This window comes from Rhipicephalus microplus, chromosome 6 (assembly GCF_043290135.1).
Source record: "Rhipicephalus microplus isolate Deutch F79 chromosome 6, USDA_Rmic, whole genome shotgun sequence".
In the NCBI taxonomy this organism is placed as follows: domain Eukaryota; kingdom Metazoa; phylum Arthropoda; class Arachnida; order Ixodida; family Ixodidae; genus Rhipicephalus; species Rhipicephalus microplus.
This window is the reverse complement of record NC_134705.1, coordinates 103,088,219-103,114,420: the sequence shown is the minus strand read 5'-3', so window position 1 is coordinate 103,114,420 and position 26,202 is coordinate 103,088,219. Positions and strand designations below refer to the sequence as shown.

The following is a 26,202-nucleotide window of genomic DNA, read 5'->3' as shown; positions in this document are numbered from 1 at the left end:
AGTACGAGCTACAAAACATCCATGTTTCGACCGATAGTGCCGCGACAAGGGCTGAAAATGAGTTTCTGGGGCTGGGTTTTGAACATTCTCGCCAGCTTGGACAGGATGGGTGTTCGGCTCTAATCGATCTACGCCAAGAAAAGACTATAGCATTTTTCGAAATCCCAGGTTAGAGCTCTGAGATACGCCAGCTTCACTGTTTCTTGAGCAGTACACAGCGAGATTAAACTTCTTTTTCTTTTCATTTGAGCTAAAGGTCTACTTTCTTCTGTATTCAATGCAATTGTTATGTAATGTTTCAGTTAACATTAAAGATGCATGGTTTGTTTAGGCATGAAATGCTTACCTGAACTTCGCCTAAGACGACAGTTTCAAGACTAGGAGGAGTTGAAGGCTGAAAAAATAGTACATCTCTCAAAAATGCACTTATATTTGCACAGATATTGATACCCTTTCAAAGTCTCAGTTTAGTGCTAAACGTGGTGCAGCTGCTCATTACAAGAGGATAACTTTTCATCAGTTACAAGCAAACAATGTCTAATTTGGTATCTATAATGGCACCTAAAGATGTATGGAGTCCTGTGTATTATGCTACAAAGTCTACAGAAGCAATCTCTGATCGCTAAATCATCACCTAAAATGACGAGCTCAAATTTGCGCACCATGCAGTAAACCTGTTTAACCTTGGTTCTGAACGCATAAAATTTTGATGGCGATTCCAGTTGCTGATGGCTTTGCCGAAACTGATAATCATGAAGATATTGACACAAAACTTCCACAATCAACACTTCGGACCAGTTAATACCACACGCTAAGATGATACGTCGTTACAGCAAAATGAAGAGTGTAACACAGCTTAGTACAGATATACACAAACGTGAGATTGGTCCAGTGCGCATGATTGCCCTTTTCATCGCTTCAAGGTTGCGGAATTTTTCATCCATTATAGCATAATATTTCAAATGAGACTGAATTGTACTGGGCAATCACTCATAATAGTATCTACCTCACACATTATTAAAATAGGTAGCCAGGCTAATGGACGCATTTTCACATAACAGATATAGAAATTCCAGAAAAACACAATACATTTACCTTTTGTAGTTTTATTTGCAAATTTTGCATCTTCAATTTTCTTAAGTCAGCTGAAGAAGCTAACAATTCTTAAAAATCGAAAAGGACATGGTGAATCAATATTTGGGCCAAAGCACCTCCAAATTCGAGACACTTTACTGCTGTTTTGTGCCTTTTGTTTCCTTTTTATATAAATAACCCATAATAGTGCTTCTTTCACTCGCATTTTATTACAAAAGTGAGACTTTGAACACTGACTTGACCATCAGAATACAGCAACAGGCTGCCTTCAGCGTATGTGCGAAGTCGCTTAATTACAAAATGAGAATAATAGCGAAATTTCACTACTACTGGTTATATATGTACTTACAGAACGAGACATCGTGCAGACTTCAAAAGGTGAAGAGAAGTAAGGTCAAACTTGTTTTCCAGCGCATGGTTAGAACATTAAGCATGCAAGGGGTCTTTCTAAATACTGGTCAGCGAGTTGGCTTTCGAAGCAGTTTTTTTTTCAGCACAAGTTTTGAAAGTTATATATATATATACGTGCTACACCGTGAAAGATTAGTTCATGCAAAACAAAGGTTACTTGAAAGTAGAACTGTGACCAATCCTATGTTGGCTTGTGTGCTAGGAAATTCTAGAGGACCATGGCAGAAAAAGTAGCAGACGTTCCCGAGGACCGTCATATTTAAAGCAAAAGTAATTGCAACGTGCAATTGCCTCAATAATATAAATTATAGGTTCACAATACAAAAGTTTTCCTTCTATTGTCGCGTGTCCCATTTTTACTACGTTCAAGGTAGACATTGCGTAATAGGTTTCTTCAGGATGAAAGACTAGATGATTAGTTACAGATAAAATGCTTACCTTATTTCCACCGAAGAAGACAGTGTCAAGTTTTGGGGAACTGGAAGGCTGGACAGGATAACAGCATTGCATTACACAACTGAATACACATATGCATATAGTCTCTGTGGTTTATGCTAATTAAGGATCTCCAAATAAAGTGCTGTTATTAGTGAAGCTTCTAATTATCAGCAATATAAAATTTTGTGGGTAAATTGGACGCATAAACACTGCAAAACGTAGGAGAGGTTTGCAATATACAAGCAAAACACTCCCCAAATTTCATTCGTAACGCCAATAAATATTTTTTAGCTTTTTATCAGAATCGCTGAGCACTGAACCTAATGTTGTGTCATCAGCCCATTAGGTTATTATGAAGAGTTTACCGTATATCTATAAGAGGGCAGAATAATCTTTTTAAATGACCGCTCAAATCTAAGTGCTATGCAGGAAAAGTTTCAAAGCCTCTTTCTAGGACTTACTATAGCTTCTTACAAATACGTTGCTGAAGTCTGTGTGGCAAGCGATAGCCAAGACAGTATTGTCGCAAGCTTGTGATGTGGAGGAAAACAGCAGTAGCTGTGTTTAGGTCAAAACTATTCACTTAGTGAACCAGTACCTGGAACGGAAGTAGCACAGCCCAACAAAATCAAGCCCCTACATTGATATCGGTGATACAAGCTTGAGCCTCAGAATGATGGTATATGGTTTTCTGTGATCAATGTCGGCATACAGTCATGGCCACGTCTGTGTATAGCGGGCAAGCAGCTGGTCTTGAACTGTGGCATGACTCGTCGCATCCATTACGGGTTGTGCCGTCGCGAGTACATAAGTATGCGTTGCATCGCGAACAAGCGGTGTGCTCGTTTAAACGAACATCTTCTCTCACATTCACATTGCACTTTCACATGTATTTCACAAGACATATATTGTTACGTCTCGACTGAGAATACACGCCTGCATAAACGATGCACTTTTTGTTTCCGTTTGATACTCTGGTCATCTAGACTTTTTTCACGCACCTGTAGGAAATGACATGTTCTTTTAATTGCATGCCTAAATCAGCAAGAAATTGTGCGTCATTCTTGCTGCCGCAATTTTTCAGCCGAAAGTCGCTTCGTCTTATGAAATAGATGTGACAAAAGCACCCTGAGGTAAAGCACAATTTCGGCTAAACAAGATCATCGTTCAGAATTTTCACCCGTGCAGAGGATGTCTGCATGTCTGTAAAGCCACACATGCTCCTGTGCATGCAACCTGACAAGCCACGACGGTCGCACGGTGTCACGATGCAGAGCAAGGCGGCCGCTCGAGCGCTATACAAGGACGTCATAGCGAATGTACATCACTAGCGTGTTGGTGATGGTCTCATTTAGACAGTCGGTTTGACCATTCGTCTTTGAATAACAGCGGTGGTCCGCCTGGATCCATCTCTCAGCAGTCAGAAAAGCCCACGTTAGGCGCATAGTTAAAGACCGAAATGGTTTTTTTGTGGGGGCCTCTGGACCTGTTTTGGGAGACCTATTTCTCCGGCTCTATCATCAAAAAATCGCATGCTCATGTCCAACTCGTTCAAAAAGTAGCGCTTCCGTAGCGATTGTGCTGTCATAAGTACGTTTCTTACAAAACTCCATGCGATGTAAATGTTAATCACATTACATGGTTGCACCATAACTTTACAGAGCTGTTTAGAAATTGAGAGGTGTTTTGACGACAGCTGATGCACATACAGAAGTTCTCACCTAAGTAATCAACCAACACTTGAACAGCTAGAGGGTTCCTAAATCGGGTGATGTGGTCACTTACAACACGAAAGCCATGATTTAGGTTTGCCCTTCCTATGATCATTTCCGAATCAACGTTTTTGTTTGTCGACATTAGCACAACCTTAGAATGTTCTGAGAGTCAAGCACACATATACCTGTTGCCTTTGAGCAACGACTGTCGTAATGTGCTGAGGACACCTCAATTTTCGTACTGTGACGTTTTTGGGACTAACAAAAGACATTTGTCTTTGACACTCAAGAACTTTTTCGGCCTTAACACTTTGGCATCTAAACGTCAGTTTTGACTATATCGGCAACTGAGTGCCACAACTACTCAAGCTGATTCTTATTTGGTCGACTATAAGAAGAGTTGGTAAATCAGTATTTGCTCAGATAGCACATTATAGCGATTAGAACGCTTCACGCTTTGGCCTAACAGTATATTAGGCATTTTTTTCTTTGTTTTACACAGTTATATATGCGCTAGTGTTACGTCACTACCTTGTACGGAACGTACCATGTTTTTAGTAGAACTATTCAATGAACGCACTCAGTTCTCTCATCAGGGCATTCTTCACAGCTCATCGCGCAACGCGTAATCATTACCTGTCTTAATATAGAAATATTGCTTTATTGGAGGTAAGTTATCATGCGAGCCACCTTGAGTTGGTGTTTGAGTCTGGTGAGTTTTGAGTCGGCTGGTCAGTTCCCGCGAAATTGACTGTTTCCACTACTACACCTGAAGCTGAGCAGTTGAACATTCTTTTGGATCTTTGCATACTGCCTTCAAACAAAATCAGTGCAATGATAATGACTCATTCAGTTTTGCTATGTACAGCTCTTACAGCTTCATGACAATGAGTAGCTCTCAGAACAATGCGCACATTGTTACCACCACAAATGATTTCAATTTAGTAGAGGTCGCATGTCTCTGTGAGACAGAGCTGCTAAACTGGCCTATTAGGTAGCGCGAGCTTCACTTCATGGACCTGTAACTTCGGTACTACCAAAAGTAGAATACAAAGCGTATCGGTAATTACCAATGTGTACAAGTATGACGGAGGGAGTTACTGAACGGACAGACTATCAGCACATGATAATTTTAGAAAACCTCAATGAAGTCAAACTAGGAGTTATGAAGTTACTTCGATCAACATTCAAGGCTGTGCCCCAATTAAATCATTATTAGTTAGATCTTGCCTTTAGATATCTCCTCTGTGCCCAACCCACGAAAAAAAGAGTAATCTTGAAGAAATAATAGTTATCATGTTAGAGTGGCTAACCTATTAGGAAAAGAGTTCCAGGTTTCCCGTTTTTGGTAATAGGGTTTTGTGTTTAGCTGCAAAAAATTACGAAGTTTACGTGCCTTCTTCATCGTACGTTGCCAAAGACAGGTATTTTAATTGAGCTTTTTTTCGTCAATAATATTAACGGATTCCAACATAACGTCTGCTTTGTGATATACTTGAAAATGCTTGTGATATAAATGTCAATTGGAGACAATTCAGGCATACATTGATTTCTATCAGCAGAGGTAAACTCAACTGTCTGGTCAGCTCGAAGTTTTAGCCTTTATATATAATAGCACTTTTTAAATTGATTAACTTTTGTGTAACTATTTCCATTATGTATGTAGGCTACTACAAGTTTTCTATGCCTTTTCCCATGAATGGGTATCTGGCAAAGTTTACAGATAACAAACTATCAAAAAATAATACCTCCCATACATAAATATATGGCGATTAAAGACATAGTGAGATTACTGCAAGCGCACATGCAGCAATTACCTATATAGTGTTAAACAAATGCACTGAAAAACTGTTCTACTGATTTACGCTGTGATTGTCTTGTACGTTCCGTGCATACCTGGCAGATCCCTTATCTGTAAATTCAATTTTGCCATATTATTACCGTTTTGTGGCATCGGATATCACATCGGACAAAAGTGATATCAGGGTGCCTTCACGTGGTGGTTGTCGGTTATTTTCAATCATTCAAAATGCAGCGCAGCAAAGCGATATGCCATTCACCACACAATCCAGTCATTGTTCGCGATTGTTATTATCATCTACATCCTCATCAGCGTCATCGTCATGTTCACGTGTATGACGCTGGTGACAAATGATAGTACAGCACAAGCGTATGCTCTATCGTGATGGCAGTTAAAGAATATGTAAGCTGGAAGGCATTTCGTTGTCTTGAGCGGCAACATCATCAATAAGACCTATAGTGAGTACCTTGCTTGGGGTGAGCCACGACGGCAGAAAGAAAACTTTAGGTATAGAACGTGCCTCTTATTGATTATCACCGTTGTCATCATCATCGTCAGTGGTGGCTGCGGCGCAAGAAGCCGATGTCAACTCCAACAGAGAAGCCTAGGTCATAAGGAGCTACGCCTCTAAAAACCATCCTTATTGTTACCTAGCAATGAGGAAACCACAGCTCTGCACCACTTGTGTTTCACCTCGCATTGCCAAGCAGACGTCAAGAGCAGCTAACGCGAGAGGCCCGCCATATACAGAGAAAGTCTGCGCAGACACAATGTCGAGCTTGCCTGGAGTAGCACGAGCAGTGTACGAGCTACAAAACGTCCGTGATCCGACCCGGAGTGCCACGACAAGGGCTGCACGCAAGTTTCTGGAGCTGGGTTTTGAACAATCTCGGCAGCTTGCACATTATGGGTGTTCGGCTCTAATCGATCTACGCCAAGGAAAGACTTACAGCATTTGTTAGAAATCTCAGGTTAGAGCTCTGAGATACACTAGCTTCACGGTTTCTTGAGCAATACACAGCGAGATTAAGCTTTATTTTTGTTTTCATTTGAGCTAAAGGTCTAGTTTCTTCTGTATTCAATGCAATTGTTATGTAATAGTTTCGGATCACATCAAAGATGGCATAGTTTGTTTGACAAGAAGTGCTTACCTGAACTCCACCTAAGATGACAGTTTCAAGACTAGGAGGAGTAGAAGGCTGAAAAAATGAACAGTACATCTGTCAAAAAGTGCACGTATATTTGCGCAGCTATCAATTTTCTTCCAAAGTCTCAGTTTATGGCCAAACGTGGTGCAGCTGCTCATTAAAAGATGATAACTGTCCATCAGTTACAAGCAAACAATATCTAAGCTAGTATTCATAATGGCACTAAAAGATGTCTGGAGTCCTATATAATATGTTACAAAGTCTACACAAGCAATCTCCGATCGCTAAATTATCACCAATATGACGAGCTCAAATTTGCGCACCACGCAGTAAAACTGTTACCCCTGGGTTCTGAACGCAAAAAAATTTAGTGGCAATTCCAGTGGCTGATTGCTTTCGAGAAACTGATAATCATGAAGACATTGACAGAAAACTTCGACAATTAACATGTTGGACCAGTTAATACCGCATGGTAAGATGATACGTCGTGATGGCACAATGAAGAGCGCAACACAGCTTAGTGCAGATATACACAAACGTGAGATTGGTCCAGTGCGCATGATTGTCCTTTTCATCACTTCAAGGTTGCGGAATTTAGCATCCAATATAGCATGATATTCTAAATCAGATTAAATTGTACTAGGCAATTACCTATGATAGCATCCACCTCACACAATAATAAAGCAGTTAGCCAAGCTAATAGACACCTTTTAACATAACAGGTATAGAAAGCGAAGGCAAACGCAATATTATGTGCCTTTTGTAATTTAATTAGCAAATTTTGCTTCTTCAATTTACTTTTTTTGAATTCAGCTTTAGAAGCTGACGATTCTTAAAAACCAAAAAGGAAATGGAGACTCAATATTTGGGCCAAACTCCTCCAAATCCGAGACCTTTTACTGCAGTTTAGGGCCTTTTGTTGCCTACTTATATATATATATATATATATATATATATATATATATATATATATATATATATATATATATATAATAAATAAAGATATATATATATATATATATATATATATATATATATATATATATATATATATATATATATATATATATATATATATATATATATATATGTACATATATATATATATGGCACAACGGGAGCGTTGCGAACAAAGATGAATATATATTTTTCCCAACAGTTTCGGAAGGCGTCCTCACTTCATCAGGCGATGAGTTACACTAACATGAACTTTTATACTTCGTTGCTGTCGCGTCCCTCTCGCCTTGAAAGATGTTCGCAATAGTGAGAGAGAACTAAAAAAAGAAAGAAAAAAAGAAACAGAAGAAAAAGACGAAAAAAAAGAAAAAATAGAAAGTAAAAAAGAAGAAGAACCACTCTCAACACTGACAACGAAACCAAATGTCCGTGTATGTCCACATCCGGTTCTTATCACGTGCTGGTCAGTTCTCGACGTGAGTCGGGCAACCCAAGATTGTCGCCGCGGTGTCGGGAGGGGTCCGTGATGGCGTGCGTGAAGAAAGGGTTTCCCCTTAATAACGGGTCGGTCGGCTCTTTATTTTTCATCTTCGTCCGTTTCCCTTCAATGGTCATCAAGTGAAAGGCGAACATAAACACTTTGTATGTGCATGTGAAAAAAGAAGAAAAAAAGGAAAAAAAGAAGAAAAACAAAAAACAGTGGGCAGATCCAAATCAGTGGGCAGATCCAAACAGTGGGCAGATCCAAAACAGATCCAAATCTGCAACTGAGCACGACGACCAGGTAGACGACGCTCCCACTTCGACTGGTCTCAGCACCGAGAGGGGCGTCCCGTTGGAGCCCGCGAACGCAGGTCTGTCACTCGTGCCTGCCACCTGCACGTCTTCCTCCACCCCAGACAACTCAGGCAGGTCAGTCTTCTCGACGGCAACCTCGCCGCACGCCTTGGAGCCTGCCGCAACTACGGACATCGTCGTGCCTGCTATTCGCCCCCAATCGCGGAGGCATCGCCGTCGACGGTGTCCGAAGATGACTCTCAACCGGCCTTAACGCGCCGTACGTCTTGCAAGCAGCCACTATCACCTACCTCAACGTCTCCCGCAGCTGAAGTTCCTGCCCGTGACATGCTACGACCGAACTTGCGGGATGCTGCCGGACAGACCGCACGTTTTGTACCACCCATGCAGGCGGACAACCACCAGGCTGCCGCGACGAGCACGGGCACGCCACTCAACTCCAAGGCCATGACTTCTGGGCTCCACAACCATCCCTCGGAGCCTTTGACACTGGACGGCAACTACCAGACGTGTGTCCGCAACGCGGGCTCGTTGGTGACACGAGCGACGACGCCCAGTCCTACTGCCTGTCTACCACACTTGACAGCGCATAGAAGAAATCATCGCGTTCGCCGTAAAACAGAACGTCCCCTTTTCAAGCGTGCTGCTATGCAGCCGTGCGTTGCAGCCTTGGCCTTCAAGACGGCGCAAACACCTACGAGGTTTTCCCGACGCAAGGGCCAACCACTTGCCGTGCACATGACTAGCCGCAATGCACGGTGTTTCCGCACCCGTCGACTCGGCCACACGCCCCAGCATGCCGGTCGCAGTGCTACGCGGAGGCCGGTGTTTCATCGACAGAGACGTCCGCACCAGTACGACCGCGACGTTGTTCCTTGTCGACAGCAGGCTCGGCACCCTGTGCGCTGTCCGAGACGCCGCTGTGGCTGTGAAACTTCAGTGCTCGGTCATCAAGGGTGCGTTCCAACCCTTCACACTATTTCGCCCACATTGCCGGCGCGGGCTCTTCAGCGCCTGTCCACAGTTCCAGCTGTGGGCACGTTTGTCAGCCACGTCTACTCGAAACGGTGGGTGCGCATTCGAATGGTCCCGCCACGTAATTGTGGGATGAACGTGTCTATGAACACAGCGACCCGGCACTTCCTTCTTCGTCCCTTGCGCTTCTCCCAGAGTCGCCCACCGGAGACACACTGCTTACCGATGGCCCATAAACGTTGACAACCTGGACTTGCCACATGAACCCTTTATGGATTGCCGTTCATGTATACAGCATTTGTCGCTCTCTTTCTTTTTCATACGCCTTCAAATCGCGCAAAGCGCTAGGGGGGGAGCCCTGTAGTGCCATCATCACCATCATCATTTCTCAACCACCGCGCCGCGCCTCTCGCGCAGCTGATGCTAGCTCGAGCTGCGCGAGGATTAGAACGAGCTCACGCACCTGGCGCGTCGGACGTGGACAGCCACCGCAGCTCCTCTTCAGGCGTGCAATAAAGTGGCTAGATCAGCACGGCCCCGTCGGCCGCCTTCGACGCCGTCTCACGTCTCTCTTCTCACGCCGCTACAAAAGTATTCATGGAGGCGGAGATTACGCGCAAAGTTATCGTGGTATTGGTAGGGTTCAAATTCATTGAATCTACCGGATGACGGACAAAAGGTTAAGCCTCTCGACAAAACTTGAAGCTGAGCGGGTGTGAGCGTTGTGTTAAGCAGATTGAGGACATTTTTCTAATAAGTTTTTGGCTGCTCTTGGCTATCACGTGACACGGGAGTGTCAGCGTCATATTCAAGAGTAAGGGCGTTTTGATTAGGATGGCACTGTAGTTTCGAGTTCCCATTTTTCTCCTCAAAGTTAGGTTGTGGTACGGGTGGTGCCTGGCGTTCTTGTACGGCCTCATTCCTATTTTCCTGTTGCAGAGCAGTGGAGCTTCTGCAGTACTGATTGACTTTTCTTTCTTTTACTACTGAAATTTCGCCTCTCTTTTGTAGTTCATACCTTTCCAGTTCTCTTGCCTCATGCTCTCCGAGATTAGATACCAATTTCTGCGTGGCCTCCGTAAGACTGTATTCGGCGGCTTTACGCTCACTATTGTCCGCATTGACCCGAGTCAGTTGCAAAGACGCTTCTAGTAGTATTGTTTCCCACTTCCCCCTTTCTGCTTCACTTAGTGTAGACATTGAGGGGTTGCAGGCTAGGCGGAGGCCCTTAGGGGCAATTTCGTGAGATAGATATTTGGTTAGTTGTTCCGCGTGTTTTTCGTGGGAGTGGCGACGTCGTCACTGCTGGGACGCTGGATGGCTCTTTGTTTCCCTCGGCTTCCTGTTGTTGAATGGGGTTTGATACTGGAGCTTGCCGTGCAAGCAGTTGCCGCCCATCACTGACTCACTGGTGGGACTCGCTGGCTCGCTGGCCTCGCTGGTGGTAGTGGCGACATCGTCACTTTTGGGGCCCTGGATGACTCTGTGTGTCGCTCGGCTCCTTGTTGTTAAGGGGGCTTGGCACTAGAGTTGTCCGGGCAAGCGATTGCCGCCGATCTCTATGCCGTCGACGTCCATCGCAGCTGCACCCTCGTGTGCTGTGCCAGCAGCGTGACTCCCTCGAAGCTTGCATGTAAGCCGTCAGCAGCCAGGAAGCGGCACAGCGGGAGTGTTGAGAAACAATGTTCGACGAAATAGATGCCTGCTCCCAACAACCCGTAGTGGTAGAGACGGCGAGCCTCTCTGCTGAATCGTTGTACCTCCATATTAAAGTGATTCATTGATCGCCTGTTCGAGTCCCGCTGTCGGCGATTGGGTGCGCGAGGTAGTGGCAGACTAAGATGCAGTGTTTTGATGTTCGGGCGCATCTGTCTCAATCGTTTCAATGCCTCCCTCAACGAATCCAGTCTTCTTGAAGAGCTAGTCTTCAGGATGTCCGTGGTGCCCACATGCAGAAACAACGTGTCCACGCGGTAAGGTAGGTACTCAAGTAGCGCCGGAATATATAAAAACAAAACACCGCCATAGGGGATGAAGCACGGCGTTGATGAGTCGTTCGGGCTGAAGTGCGTGTGGACGTACCGCATGAGTGAGTCCCTGATGACGGCACACTTCGTAGGGTAATTTGAATACCTCCGCGAGAAACGCTCCGTTGATGATGTACTGGCAGCCATGGTTCAGGTCAGTGGGAGTAATAATTCAATGAGCCAGTTTGTCTTCGAGAAGGTATGGGATATGGCACAACGGGAGCGTTGTAAACAAGGATAAATATATTTATTTCTCAACAGTTTCGGGAGGGGTCGTCCCTTCATCAGTCGATGAATTGTACTAACATGAACTTCAAAATTTCGTTGCTGCCGCGTCCCTCTTGCCTTGAAAGGTGTTTGCAAAAGTGAGATATAATTAATAAAGAAAGAAAGAAAGAAAGCGAAGAAAAAAGACGAAAAGAAAAAAAAGAAAAAGAAGAAGAAACAAAGGAAGTAAAAAAGAGGAAGAACCACTGTCAACACTGAGAACGGAACCAAATGTCCGTGTACGTCCACATCCGGCTCTTATCACGTGCTGGTCAGTTCTCGACGTGTGTCGGGCCCCCGAAGATTGTCACCGCGGTGGCGGGAGGGGTCCGCGACGGCTTGCGAAAGAAAGGGTTTCCCCTTAATGGGTTGGTCGGCTCTTTACCTTTCATCTTCGTCCGTTTCCCTTCAATGGTCATCAAGTGGTAGGCGAACATAAACACTTTGTATGTGCATGTGAAAAAAGAAGAAAAAAAGGAAAAAAAGAAGAAAAACAAAAAACAAGAAAGGAGAGTGTACACGTACGAGTCAGTCAGAAAAAACAAGCATGGTCTTCAGCTATCAATATTCGTCACCAATTTCCTCCTGGCTTACATCTCGGAGGCAGGAGAGTCTTCCGGGGTCCTCGTTGATGCCGGCTACCAATGTTCGAAATTTGAAAATAAAATATGCCTCACGCTGTTCACGCTCGCGCCTGTTTGAGAAACCGGACTACAAAAGAGTTACGCTAATATTTCCGGAACTGTGGTTTGGCAGGTGCAGATGTCTAGAAAAAGGTAGCTTCGACAATGAAGTGGCATAGTACCGGTGATTATTGAACCGCCTCCAAAATGGCGTGTCTGTTTGGCCGATATATTTGTCCTCAACCTGTTAAACACAACACTCACACCCGCTCAGCTTCAACTTTTGTCGAGAGGCTTAACCTTTTGTCCATCATCCGGTAGATTAAATGAATTTGAACTGTACCAAGAACGCGATAACTTTGCGCGTAATCTCTGCCTCCGTGAATACTTTCATGATCGCAAGGACTGTACGGACGAGAAGAGATTGATTGGTGGTGACAAATCATGGTGTCCATGTGAGCAGAGGGACAAACACCTCGATATGTATTTATCAGCAGTTCAAAAAGATATTATCAGAGCGTATGAAAAAAATCGGCCATTTCGAAACAACATATCAAAGTCAGAACGAAGGGCACTCGATGAACTACAAACAAAAATACTGAAATTACTATCAAACCGGCTGATAAAGGGGCTGCATAGTAATTCTAAACACGTCGGACTACTTAAAGAAGGGGAACGACAACTATCAGACACAAAATTCTACAAAAAACCTCCAACGGACCCGACTCCCGAATTTGAAAGGGAGATAAAAGTAACCCTAAATAAACTCCGCCGGGACGAGAAAATTACCGGCAAAATAATAATAACAATGTTACTGGCCCATTCTGTTCCCGGTCGATTCTATTTGCTCCCCAAAATACACAAGGCAGGCAATCCGGGATGTCCGATAGTATCCAGTAACAGCACATGAACAGAAAATATATCAGAATTCATCAATTCCTTGATAAAAAACATCCCCCCAAATTTTCACTACTACCTGAAGGACACAAACCACTTCACTTTTCTGGTTTCTGAATATGTAAAATCTGACTCATCAACTAGTGTAAGAGGCGAGGTATTGTTTACACTTCTTGAACTTGTACTAAATTATAACCATTTTGAGTTGAATGGCAAGCATTTCCTTCAGGTCAGTGGCACTGCGATTGGCACGAAAATTGCCCAAAACTTCGCGAGCACCTTTATGGCTTCACTCGAAATCCCATTCATTGAGGGACGCACCTTGAAATCTTTCTACTACAGAAGATACTTAGACTATATTTGCATGATAAGGAACCATGAATAGAGAAGCATTTTTCGCTTCATAGAGGATTTTAACAAGTGCCACCCATCAATTAAATTGACGCACAAAATTTCCAAAACTAGCAATAACTTCTTGGACGTCACTGTCACGGTCATAAATGACCACTTATCAACAAACCTTTACAAAGAGCCAAAAGACCGTCAAATGTACCTACATTTCAACAGCAGCCACCCAAAGCATTGCAAATCGGCTATTCAATATTCTCAGGCCTACCGGTACCGAAGAGTATGCACCAATAAGCGGGAACTTGACAGACACGCAGAACACCTGAAGCATTCCTTATTGAAACAAAATTATCCGGAAGACATTATTGACGATGCCATACTAAGCGCTCATAGCGTGAGCGGGAATGATATAATTAAGGGACCAAACAGAGTATCTAAAACGACTTCTTAAACGAACCTTGTACTAACTTACTCCTCATCAGCACCACAAATCAACAACATACTTTTCCGCCATTTCAACTTAATCATGCAAAGCAAACGACTAACTTCTATTTTCGCGAAACCACCTCACGTGGTGTACCGCCGGGATAAAAAATCTGAAGGACATTCTTGTCAGAGCAAAAACAAGCACCCCCAAATTTCAATCAGGGTGCCATCCCTGCGGAAAAGCTCGATGCAAGGTATGCCCACAGATGGTCACAACACTTGAATCCAAAGCGAACTTCTCGGATTTCAAATTCTGCATAACTGAAAGCCCTAATTGTGACGCCAGTAACGTAATATACATGCTACATTGCAACATCTGCGGACAAGAATATATCGGCCAAAGAGACACGCCATTTTGGCTGCGGTTCAATAATCACCGGTACCACGCCACTTCACGACCGAAGCTACCTTTATCTAGACATCTGCGCCTACCAAACCACAGTTTTGAAAATATCAGCGTAACTCTTTTGCAGTCCGGTTTCTCAAACAGGTGCGAGCGCGAACAGCGTGAGGCATATTTTATTTTCAAATTTTGAACATTAGTAGCCGGCATCAACGAGGACCCCGGAAGACTCTCCTGCCTCCTAGAAGTAAGCCAGGAGGAAATTGTTGACAAAGATAGATAGCTGGAAACCATGCTTAATTTTTATGTATGACTCGTACGTGTACACTGTCCTTTCTTGTTATTTTGTTTTTCTTTTTTTCCTTTTTTTTCGCAGGCACATACAAAATGTTTATGTTCGCCTACCACTTGATGACCATTGAAGGGAAACGGACGAAGATCAAAGATAAAGAGCCGACCGACCCGTTATTAGGCGAAACCCTTTCTTTACGCACGCCCTCACGGACCCCTCCCGTCACCACGGCGACAATCTTGGCTGGCCGGACACACGTGGAGAATTGACCAGCACGTGATAAGGACCGGATGTAAACGTACACGGACATTTGGTTTCGTTATCAGTGTTGACATTGGTTCTTCCCTTTTTTACTTTTTTTTTTCTTTTTCTTTTTCTTTTCGCCTTTTTTTTCTTCTCTTCCTTTCTTTCAATTTTTAGTTCTCTCTCACTCTCGCAAACATCTTTCAAGGCGAGAGAGACGCGGCAGCAACGAGGTTTGGAAGTTCATGTTAGTGTAACTCATCGCCTGATGAAGGGAGGACCCCTCCCGAAACTGTTGGGAAATAATTATATTTATCCTTGTTGACAACGCTCCCGTTGTGCCATATCCCATACGTGCACGAAGACTAACTGGCCCATTTAAATATTACTCCCGCTATATATATAAATATATATATATATAAATTTATATATATATATATATATATATATATATATATATATATATATATATATATATATATTTTAGGAATGAAGATCGATGGTCCGGTGTAATAGATGATTGAAGAGAAGGACGCACGTACGAAATGTGGATTTATTAACGTTTCGGCTGGTGGACCAGCCTTCGTCAGAATGATTGCAGTATGTTACAGGCACTTAATATATAGGTAGGCGGATGTATACACAGGAACAGTGCACCACTGCCAGATGCTATGCGCAATGAAAGCAAGGTACATGCGCATGGTGGACACAACACCGCACTGTGACTCACAATCACAAAAACAAAGATATCGCGTAAAAAATAATAATAATCGCGTCACTGGCCAGTGAGATACCACGAGCACAGAACATATAAAAAATATAGGCAATGCGCCGAGCGTACATAGCACAAGATTGACTCTACAAAATAATAATAATAACGATACATAATGCACTTTTACGAAGGATTAAACATCCATTCACACACACACGAACGAGATAAGTTTGTCGCCGCATGAGGCCGAGCACGCACTGTATTCTACGCAATTATGCTAGCCAGTTTGCCCGCGTTTTCGTTTAAACCCCTAGAAGCCGTTCCGAACTTATGAATTAGAAATGATTCGCGTATCTCACGCTTATAATGCGACGTGAATCCCGCCTCCAATACAGTTGCCCTAAATGATTCAAAACTATGTCCGGTAGTGGCGACGTGCCTTGAAATCGGCAGATGAGGCGTGGAGTGCACATGGGCCTTGTGATTGTTGAAACGGTAGCGAAATGAATTTTCAGTATGACCGATATACTGCAAGTGACAAAAGGAGCACTCAAGCAGGTAAACCGCATTATCTGTGTCACAGGTGAAATCGCCACGAATTTTTAAAGTGAAATTGTTTGCGGAGCTTTTAGCCACAGCGGTGGTTGTCATCTGTTTGCATAACTTGCATCGAGGTTTGCGGCATGGATGGCAACCAACGTGTGAAATGTAATTGTTAGTCCGTACTTTGGAGGACGTGAGGATGTCCTGCAAGTTCCTACAGCGACGAAACACGGCGCGGGGTGGCTCTGAAAAAACTTCTTTTAGGTGATCGCTTTGCGTCAATATGTTGTGATGTTTCCTAAGAATGGCTGCTACATTGGGTGCGGAAGCGCTATGCGTGAGTACTAGGTTAGCATTATTGAGGCTATGGGAATGTTTCTCTGCATTGATCAGTGTTTTTCGGTCAAGCATATCAGCACGTGCCACTGCGTCATCAATCATCGGTGCCGGGTATTTCTGCTTTAGAAGAGAAGCACGCAGTTTATCACAACTAGCGATGAAGTCTGCTTGCTCGGAGCAAAGGCGTTTCAAACGAACAGCTTGGCTATATGGTATGCTGGATTTACAATGTTTAGCGTGACTCCTGTTGAAATGTAGGTATTGTTGTCGGTCAGTAGGCTTTTGATAAAGCTTGGTGGTTAGGTTGCCGTTTATTAGGCTAATAGATACGTCTAAGAAGTTTATGGTTTCAGTCGAGTAGACGTGCGTAAAAGAGATGGAAGGGTGAACGTTATTGAAATCTGATATGAATGAGAGAAGGTGCGATTCACCATGAGGCCAAATAAAGAAAATATCGTCAATGAATCTTTTATAGCATAGCGGTTTTAATAGGCGACTGCGTAAAAACTCCTCTTCAAGCTTCCCCATAAAAATGTTGGCATAATTTGGCCCAATCTTAGTCCCCATCGAAGTGCCGCTGACCTGTACATAATGGACTTCATTGAATATAAAATTGTTCATGTGGAGAATCATTTCAAGTAGCACCGCAATGGTAGTGCTGTTTACTGGCTTATCATCGGAACATTTCTCATACGCTTCTACAACCGCGAAGATGCCATCCGAGTGAGGGATGTTTGTGTAGAGTGACGATACGTCCAGCGTTACCAGAAAGGAACCATTAGGCACGGTAATGTCGTTAACTACCGACAAAAAGTGGTTCGTGTCCCTCAAGAAAGACTGATACGTGGCGGGAAGGTGACGAATCAACGAGTCTACATAACAAGACAAGTCTTCTGTCACCGTTCCGTTTGCAGAGACTATGGGGCGGCCTGGGTTGTTCGGCTTATGAATTTTTGGCAGCATGTAAAATCGGCCAGCAGACGGACTTAGCGGGACTAGTGTTGTGGCTGCCTTATCACATATTTATTTATCTCGCCAGAGTGCATATATCTTTTGTTTTAGAGTTTCTTTGAAGTCCATTGTGGGGTCTGCATCAAGTCGTTTGTAAAATGAAGTGTCATTGAGCTGCCGAAGAGCCTCCTTAATATAGTCTGCTGTGTTCATAACCACGATGGCACCACCCTTGTCGGCTGGCTTAATAGTGATGTCGTTGCGCTTCCTTAATAATTCGATCGCTTTCAGTTCTCCGTCGCGCAGATTTCGACGGAACGAAGTTTTTTGCCTATATGCTTGAATTACATCGCGCTGAACAGCATCAATATATAGATCAAGGTATTTATCGCGTTGTAATGGTGGTGTCCAACGTTTAGCTGACGGCAGCACCCCGGAAGCATGGCTACTGTTATTTCTACCGTGAAAGAACTCCCTCAATCTCAGGTTGCGTGCGAAATTATCTAAGTCACTGAGTAGCTGGAATTCATCGCAATGACCCGTTGCGGGGCAAAACTTCAAACCACGCGATAATACAGACATTTCATCTTTGGACAGACTACAGTTCGATATGTTGACTACGTTTGAAACATCATCCGAACGGGGTGTATTTTCGAAACGGGACGGCGCCGTACTTAAATTTTTAAGGAGTTGCGCGGGTGTGCAATGAGACATCACGCCGTCCCTGAGTAACTTCTTACATTTGACAGCACATATTTCATTGCGTTTCTTTTCCTCGAATATGCACAGCGAGTTAACCTCCAGAGTACTAAGCGGGGTTTGATTACACATATTCTTCTCTTCGTTCATCAGAGATTTCAAAGCCGAGCGGTAATGATTAACAGTAATACGCAGAAGTTCTAGCGAAGACTTCTGTAGGGTGTCTTGCCACCTTTTTGCGTTATTATTTGACAATTGAGAAGTGGCAGGGCGTAGGAAAAGGTTCAGACCTTTTGGTGCAATAGAAGCAGCGAGGTAAGTTTCTAAAGTGGCAGTGTGTAGCTCGTAACGAACTCGTTTTTCCACTGCCCTTCTCATCTTTTGAAATCCCTTGGAACAAAGGTGCGAGGTAAAGTTCTCATTGGCATGCGTCGAAGCTAGTCAATTCTTCGAATTACTTTTTACAGCATCGGAAAATTTTTTTCGAAGTGGATACCTTGGGTGAGCAGTAGGACCAACTGCTTTCGTAGTGGGTCCTGCTTGAGTAGTGGCGATGTCTTCTGTAGCAGTAGATGCCGCGGCGCCAGTAAAGCGTCCCTCACTTTGTTGCAAAGAATGGCCACGGCGGGACAGGATGACGGAAGAACTTGCAGTGGAACCACTCACGCGAGGGGCTGTATCCGCTGTGTGTCGTGATGTGTCGAAGGTCGGGTAGTGTTCCTTACCCCTCTGCGAAGGACAATGGCCAGCGGGTGGCTGGCATTCGGGGGTGGGATTGTTTCGGATCACTCTCGAAGTGCACCCACCATCATCAGTACGATCACCACGATTCTTGTTTTTGCCCGTTGGTTTCCTTAGCAGGGACACGGCTGTGGACGGCTCAGGACCTACCCCTCTAGTAGACGGCGTATGGTGCTGTATAGCTGGGGCACAATCTTGCCAAGATGCAGTGGTTGCTTGACTCGGAGACTCGAAGCACAGTTGTCGGATATGACATGCCACGAGAGCAACGCCTTCAAAGCTGAGATGTACGCCATCCGCTGCTAGGACTCGTGCGGGGGGAAAACATTCGAGTGCATGGTCCAGAAGGTGCGCCGTACTGGAACGTCTGCAATAACGGCGTAAGAGACTGTTGAAAAGGCTGGCTTCACGGTTGAACCGGTGAATAAACCTTTGATTCTTGTATCCACGGCGGCGGTTGGCAGCCCTCGGCAAAATAAGTGTGGCGTAAATATTCCGTATACCTTGATACTCCTTTTGGATGCAGGTAAGCATGTGAATGTAGTTTTCGAAGACGGCACGTGCATTGTTCTTCGTTAAGTCATTGGTGCCAATGTGCACAATCAACGTAGACGTCGTTGAAGGGACAAAATCGATCAGCAAAGGCATGTCAGCTATAACAGCGCCATTATGTGAAACAAAAGCTGGCGTACCTGCCAATAGAGGGTCAAAGTGCTGGAACAAATATTTGGTTTGTGAGTCACCCACGACGACAGTGGAAGGTGGTGCCTTTGGGAATTTCCATGAAATATATTTCGACGTGGTCCTCCGGGAATCCATAGTTGTATAATATTTTAGGAATGAAGATCGATGGTCCGGTGTAATAGATGATTGAAGAGAAGGACGCACGTACGAAATGTGGATTTATTAACGTTTCGGCTGGTGGACCAGCCTTCGTCAGAATGATTGCAGTATGTTACAGGCACTTAATATATAGGTAGGCGGATGTATACACAGGAACAGTGCACCACTGCCAGATGCTATGCGCAATGAAAGCAAGGTACATGCGCATGGTGGACACAACACCGCACTGTGACTCACAATCACAAAAACAAAGATATCGCGTAAAAAATAATAATAATCGCGTCACTGGCCAGTGAGATACCACGAGCACAGAACATATAAAAAATATAGGCAATGCGCCGAGCGTACATAGCACAAGATTGACTCTACAAAATAATAATAATAACGATACATAATGCACTTTTACGAAGGATTAAACATCCATTCACACACACACGAACGAGATAAGTTTGTCGCCGCATGAGGCCGAGCACGCACTGTATTCTACGCAATTATGCTAGCCAGTTTGCCCGCGTTTTCGTTTAAACCCCTAGAAGCCGTTCCGAACTTATGAATTAGAAATGATTCGCGTATCTCACGCTTATAATGCGACGTGAATCCCGCCTCCAATACAGTTGCCCTAAATGATTCAAAACTATGTCCGGTAGTGGCGACGTGCCTTGAAATCGGCAGATGAGGCATGGAGTGCACATGGGCCTTGTGATTGTTGAAACGGTAGCGAAATGAATTTTCAGTATGACCGATATACTGCAAGTGACAAAAGGAGCACTCAAGCAGGTAAACCGCATTATCTGTGTCACAGGTGAAATCGCCACGAATTTTTAAAGTGAAATTGTTTGCGGAGCTTTTAGCCACAGCGGTGGTTGTCATCTGTTTGCATAACTTGCATCGAGGTTTGCGGCATGGATGGCAACCAACGTGTGAAATGTAATTGTTAGTCCGTACTTTGGAGGACGTGAGGATGTCCTGCAAGTTCCTACAGCGACGAAACACGGCGCGGGGTGGCTCTGAAAAAACTTCTTTTAGGTGATCGCTTTGCGTCAATATGTTGTGATGTTTCCTAAGAATGGCTGCTACATTGGGTGCGGAAGCGCTATGCGTGAGTACTAGGTTAGCATTATTGAGGCTATGGGAATGTTTCTCTGCATTGATCAGTGTTTTTCGGTCAAGCATATCAGCACGTGCCACTGCGTCATCAATCATCGGTGCCGGGTATTTCTGCTTTAGAAGAGAAGCACGCAGTTTATCACAACTAGCGATGAAGTCTGCTTGCTCGGAGCAAAGGCGTTTAAAACGAACAGCTTGGCTATATGGTATGCTGGATTTACAATGTTTAGCGTGACTGCTGTTGAAATGTAGGTATTGTTGTCGGTCAGTAGGCTTTTGATAAAGCTTGGTGGTTAGGTTGCCGTTTATTAGGCTAATAGATACGTCTAAGAAGTTTATGGTTTCAGTCGAGTAGACGTGCGTAAAAGAGATGGAAGGGTGAACGTTATTGAAATCTGATATGAATGAGAGAAGGTGCGATTCACCATGAGGCCAAATAAAGAAAATATCGTCAATGAATCTTTTATAGCATAGCGGTTTTAATAGGCGACTGCGTAAAAACTCCTCTTCAAGCTTCCCCATAAAAATGTTGGCATAATTTGGCCCAATCTTAGTCCCCATCGAAGTGCCGCTGACCTGTACATAATGGACTTCATTGAATATAAAATTGTTCATGTGGAGAATCATTTCAAGTAGCACCGCAATGGTAGTGCTGTTTACTGGCTTATCATCGGAACATTTCTCATACGCTTCTACAACCGCGAAGATGCCATCCGAGTGAGGGATGTTTGTGTAGAGTGACGATACGTCCAGCGTTACCAGAAAGGAACCATTAGGCACGGTAATGTCGTTAACTACCGACAAAAAGTGGTTCGTGTCCCTCAAGAAAGACTGATACGTGGCGGGAAGGTGACGAATCAACGAGTCTACATAACAAGACAAGTCTTCTGTCACCGTTCCGTTTGCAGAGACTATGGGGCGGCCTGGGTTGTTCGGCTTATGAATTTTTGGCAGCATGTAAAATCGGCCAGCAGACGGACTTAGCGGGACTAGTGTTGTGGCTGCCTTATCACATATTTTTTTATCTCGCCAGAGTGCATATATCTTTTGTTTTAGAGTTTCTTTGAAGTCCATTGTGGGGTCTGCATCAAGTCGTTTGTAAGCTTTATCAAAAGCCTACTGACCGACAACAATACCTACATTTCAACAGCAGTCACGCTAAACATTGTAAATCCAGCATACCATATAGCCAAGCTGTTCGTTTTAAACGCCTTTGCTCCGAGCAAGCAGACTTCATCGCTAGTTGTGATAAACTGCGTGCTTCTCTTCTAAAGCAGAAATACCCGGCACCGATGATTGATGACGCAGTGGCACGTGCTGATATGCTTGACCGAAAAACACTGATCAATGCAGAGAAACATTCCCATAGCCTCAATAATGCTAACCTAGTACTCACGCATAGCGCTTCCGCACCCAATGTAGCAGCCATTCTTAGGAAACATCACAACATATTGACGCAAAGCGATCACCTAAAAGAAGTTTTTTCAGAGCCACCCCGCGCCGTGTTTCGTCGCTGTAGGAACTTGCAGGACATCCTCACGTCCTCCAAAGTACGGACTAACAATTACATTTCACACGTTGGTTGCCATCCATGCCGCAAACCTCGATGCAAGTTATGCAAACAGATGACAACCACCGCTGTGGCTAAAAGCTCCGCAAACAATTTCACTTTAAAAATTCGTGGCGATTTCACCTGTGACACAGATAATGCGGTTTACCTGCTTGAGTGCTCCTTTTGTCACTTGCAGTATATCGGTCATACTGAAAATTCATTTCGCTACCGTTTCAACAATCACAAGGCCCATGTGCACTCCATGCCTCATCTGCCGATTTCAAGGCACGTCGCCACTACCGGACATAGTTTTGAATCATTTAGGGCAACTGTATTGGAGGCGGGATTCACGTCGCATTATAAGCGTGAGATACGCGAATCATTTCTAATTCATAAGTTCGGAACGGCTTCTAGGGGTTTAAACGAAAACGCGGGCAAACTGGCTAGCATAATTGCGTAGAATACAGTGCGTGCTCGGCCTCATGCGGCGACAAACTTATCTCGTTCGTGTGTGTGTGAATGGATGTTTAATCCTTCGTAAAAGTGCATTATGTATCGTTATTATTATTATTTTGTAGAGTCAATCTTGTGCTATGTACGCTCGGCGCATTGCCTATATTTTTTATATGTTCTGTGCTCGTGGTATCTCACTGGCCAGTGACGCGATTATTATTATTTTTTACGCGATATCTTTGTTTTTGTGATTGTGAGTCACAGTGCGGTGTTGTGTCCACCATGCGCATGTACCTTGCTTTCATTGCGCATAGCATCTGGCAGTGGTGCACTGTTCCTGTGTATACATCCGCCTACCTATATATTAAGTGCCTGTAACATACTGCAATCATTCTGACGAAGGCTGGTCCACCAGCCGAAACGTTAATAAATCCACATTTCGTACGTGCGTCCTTCTCTTCAATCATATATATATATATATATATATATATATATATATATAGTCTAGTAGATCCTCCGTGAGCGGTCACAACGTGGTTTATTTCGACGTTTCGGCCTAGAGTCTGGCCTTCATCAGGAATAAAGATACAGTTTGTCGGTGCTCAGCTTTATACAATCTCAAATCAGAGGGCAAGGAAAGAGGGAAAAAAAGGAAAGAAAAAAAGAAAAGAAAAGGAATGAAAAAAAGGAAAAAAGAGAAAAATGATATACGGTGGACGCCCCTCGGGTGCCCCCCTTCCACTTTTCCTTCCACTTCCCCCCTCATCTCTCTCCCCCCTCTCCCCTTCACCTTTCTGATGTTAGCGGTCTGTGTATGTTTCCGTTCACTAGCGCATTCCTCCCGATCAGACGGCCCCTCCTGGCACTGGCGGTTCGGTGTGGGGCAAAAAAGAGCTTTTCAGGAAGTCCTAAGCCTTTAACTACTCGGGGTCCCATGAACAATTCGTCGTAGAAAGACGGGGGCCGCGTATTGTGGCAGAGGCTGGTCAGCGGGCATTTTAGGAAGTTCTAAGCCTTTAACTACTCCGCGTCCTGTCAACATTTGGTCGTAAAAATAGGGGTGCCCCGTATTGCGGTAGGCTGTGCAAGCGCGTGCAATGCAAATTCCTGGCCCGCTTCTAAATTACGCGTGTCGTGGGGGCCTCCCGGCTGTGCACATGGTTGCTGTTGGGCATGTCGTGCATGGCACAATTGATTGGGTAGTAAAATAAAACAGAAAACAGACGACAGCTGCACTTAGGAAGAGTAGTTACACTTGGAATTGTTTTAGGTTGTCCAGTGCCCTTCGCAGCTGCAGTGTCGTGAACTCAGTTACTATTTTCATTGTTGCCATTATTGTTTTCCAATGCTTTAATTGCTGCAAGTGTACCAGGATTCTCATTTATTCCTCTATCAAGGGTGTTAAATCGGTGGATAAGGTATGACTCTCGTTGTTCACGTTCTCGATTAGATTTAAATCCCGTCTCTAAGAGCGTTACTGATAGTTTGTCGAATGCATGGTCGGGAAGATTGAGATGTTTTGATAGAGGTATACTTGGGGCTGATTGCGCATGGGCTCTGTGATTATTGAAGCGAACCCTAAATGGTGTTTCTGTTTGTCCGATGTACTGCATACCACACACGTTGCATTCGAGTAGGTACACCACATTAGAGGAATCGCATGTTAGGTTTCCTCGTATGTTAATCGAAAACTTGGATTGCGTGCTGGTTGCTTTGTCTGTTTCTCGCATCGCCTTACATACAAGACATCGTGGCTTTAAGCAAAGGTGGCATGAATTATTGGGGGGTGATGTGTTAATTTGGGAGTGGACAAGGGTGTCTTTGAGGTTACGTGGTTGTCGGTAAACGACGCCTGGAGCGGATGGGAATGCGCGTTTCAGACGTTCACTTTGTTCCAGAATGTTGTAATGTCGTTTAAGGATTTTGTTTACATTGGGGAAGTTTGTGCTGTAAGTCAAGCAGAGGTTTGTTCGTTGTGGGCCTTCTCGTGGTGGTCGATTCATAAGTAAGTCTTCACGCTTTAGTTTTCTCGCTTTTTGAACAGCGTCAATAATTACATGTAAGGGGTATTTTTGTTGCTCGAACATAAGTTTTAGCCTCTGTGAGCTCATGTCAAAGTCAGCGTCTCTAGAGCAGATTCGCTTAAACCTTCTGATTTGAGATTGTATAAAGCTGAGCACCGACAAACTGTATCTTTATTCCTGATGAAGGCCAGACTCTAGGCCAAAACGTCGAAATAAACCACGTTGTGACCGCTCACGGAGGATCTACTAGACTATATGTAACGCGCTACGGCCACTCAACCACCATGCCTGCCTATATATATATATATATATATATATATATATATATATATATATATATATATATATATATATATATATACATACATATATATATATATATATATATATATATACATATATATATATATATATATATATATATATATATATATATATATACATATATCTTTATATATATATATATATATATATATATATATATATATATATATATATATATATGAAACCCAAAGGAGTGCTTCTTTCACTCGCATTTTATTACCAAAGTGAGACATCGAACACTGACTTGACCATCACAGCACAACAGAAGGCTGTCCACAACGTATTTGCGAACTCGCTTAATCACAAAATTTAAATAATGGCGAATTTCCACTATTACAGGTTATATCTGTACTGACAAAACGGGACATCGTGCACACTTCAAAAAGTGTAGAGACGTAAGGTCAAACTTGTTTTCTCGTGCATGGTTAGAACATTCAGCATGCAAGGGGTCTTTGCAAATAGTGGCCAGCAAGTTGGCTTTCGAGGCAGTACTTTTCTTTAGCACAAGTCGTGAAAGTGATCCATATATACCTGCTACACCGTGAAAGATTAGTTTACGCAAAACAAAGGTTACTGAAAGTAGAACTGTGACCAATCCTATCTTAGTTTTTGTGCTAGGAATTTGCAGAGGACCATGGCAGAAAAAGCGGCAGACGTTCCCAATGTCCTGTTTTTGTGTTGGTTGGTCCCGTCATCTTTAAAGCACGAGTAATTACAACTTGCTATCGCCTCAATATTATAAAATATAGGTTGACAATAGAAATGTTTCCCTTCTATTGCCGCGTGTCCCACTTTTACTATTTTCAGGGTAGACATCGCACAATAGCTGTCTTTATGATGAAAGACTATATAATCAGTTACAGATGAAACGCTTACCTTATTTCCACCGAAGAAGACAGTGTCAAGTTTTGGGGGACTGGAAGTCTGCACAGAACAATAGCATTGCATTCACCAGATGAATACACATATGCACTTAGTCTGTGTGGTTTATGCTGATTAAGGATCTCCAAATAAAGTGCTGGTATTTGTGAAGCTTCCAATTGTCAGCCT

At 43.7% G+C, this 26,202-nt stretch overlaps 1 protein-coding gene across 1 annotated transcript in view; it reads right to left on the bottom strand.

Moving 5' to 3' along the window:
- LOC142765966 (uncharacterized) overlaps window positions 1–26,202 on the bottom strand; it is a 135,948-nt gene that overhangs the window by 13,988 nt on the left and 95,758 nt on the right. Inside the window, exons 12-15 of the mRNA XM_075867774.1 lie at window positions 26,029–26,076; window positions 6,612–6,659; window positions 1,945–1,992; window positions 347–394 (exon numbers count right to left, since the gene is read on the bottom strand). Coding sequence (XP_075723889.1) covers window positions 347–394; window positions 1,945–1,992; window positions 6,612–6,659; window positions 26,029–26,076 — 192 coding nt within the window. The remainder of the gene's footprint in view (window positions 1–346; window positions 395–1,944; window positions 1,993–6,611; window positions 6,660–26,028; window positions 26,077–26,202) is intronic.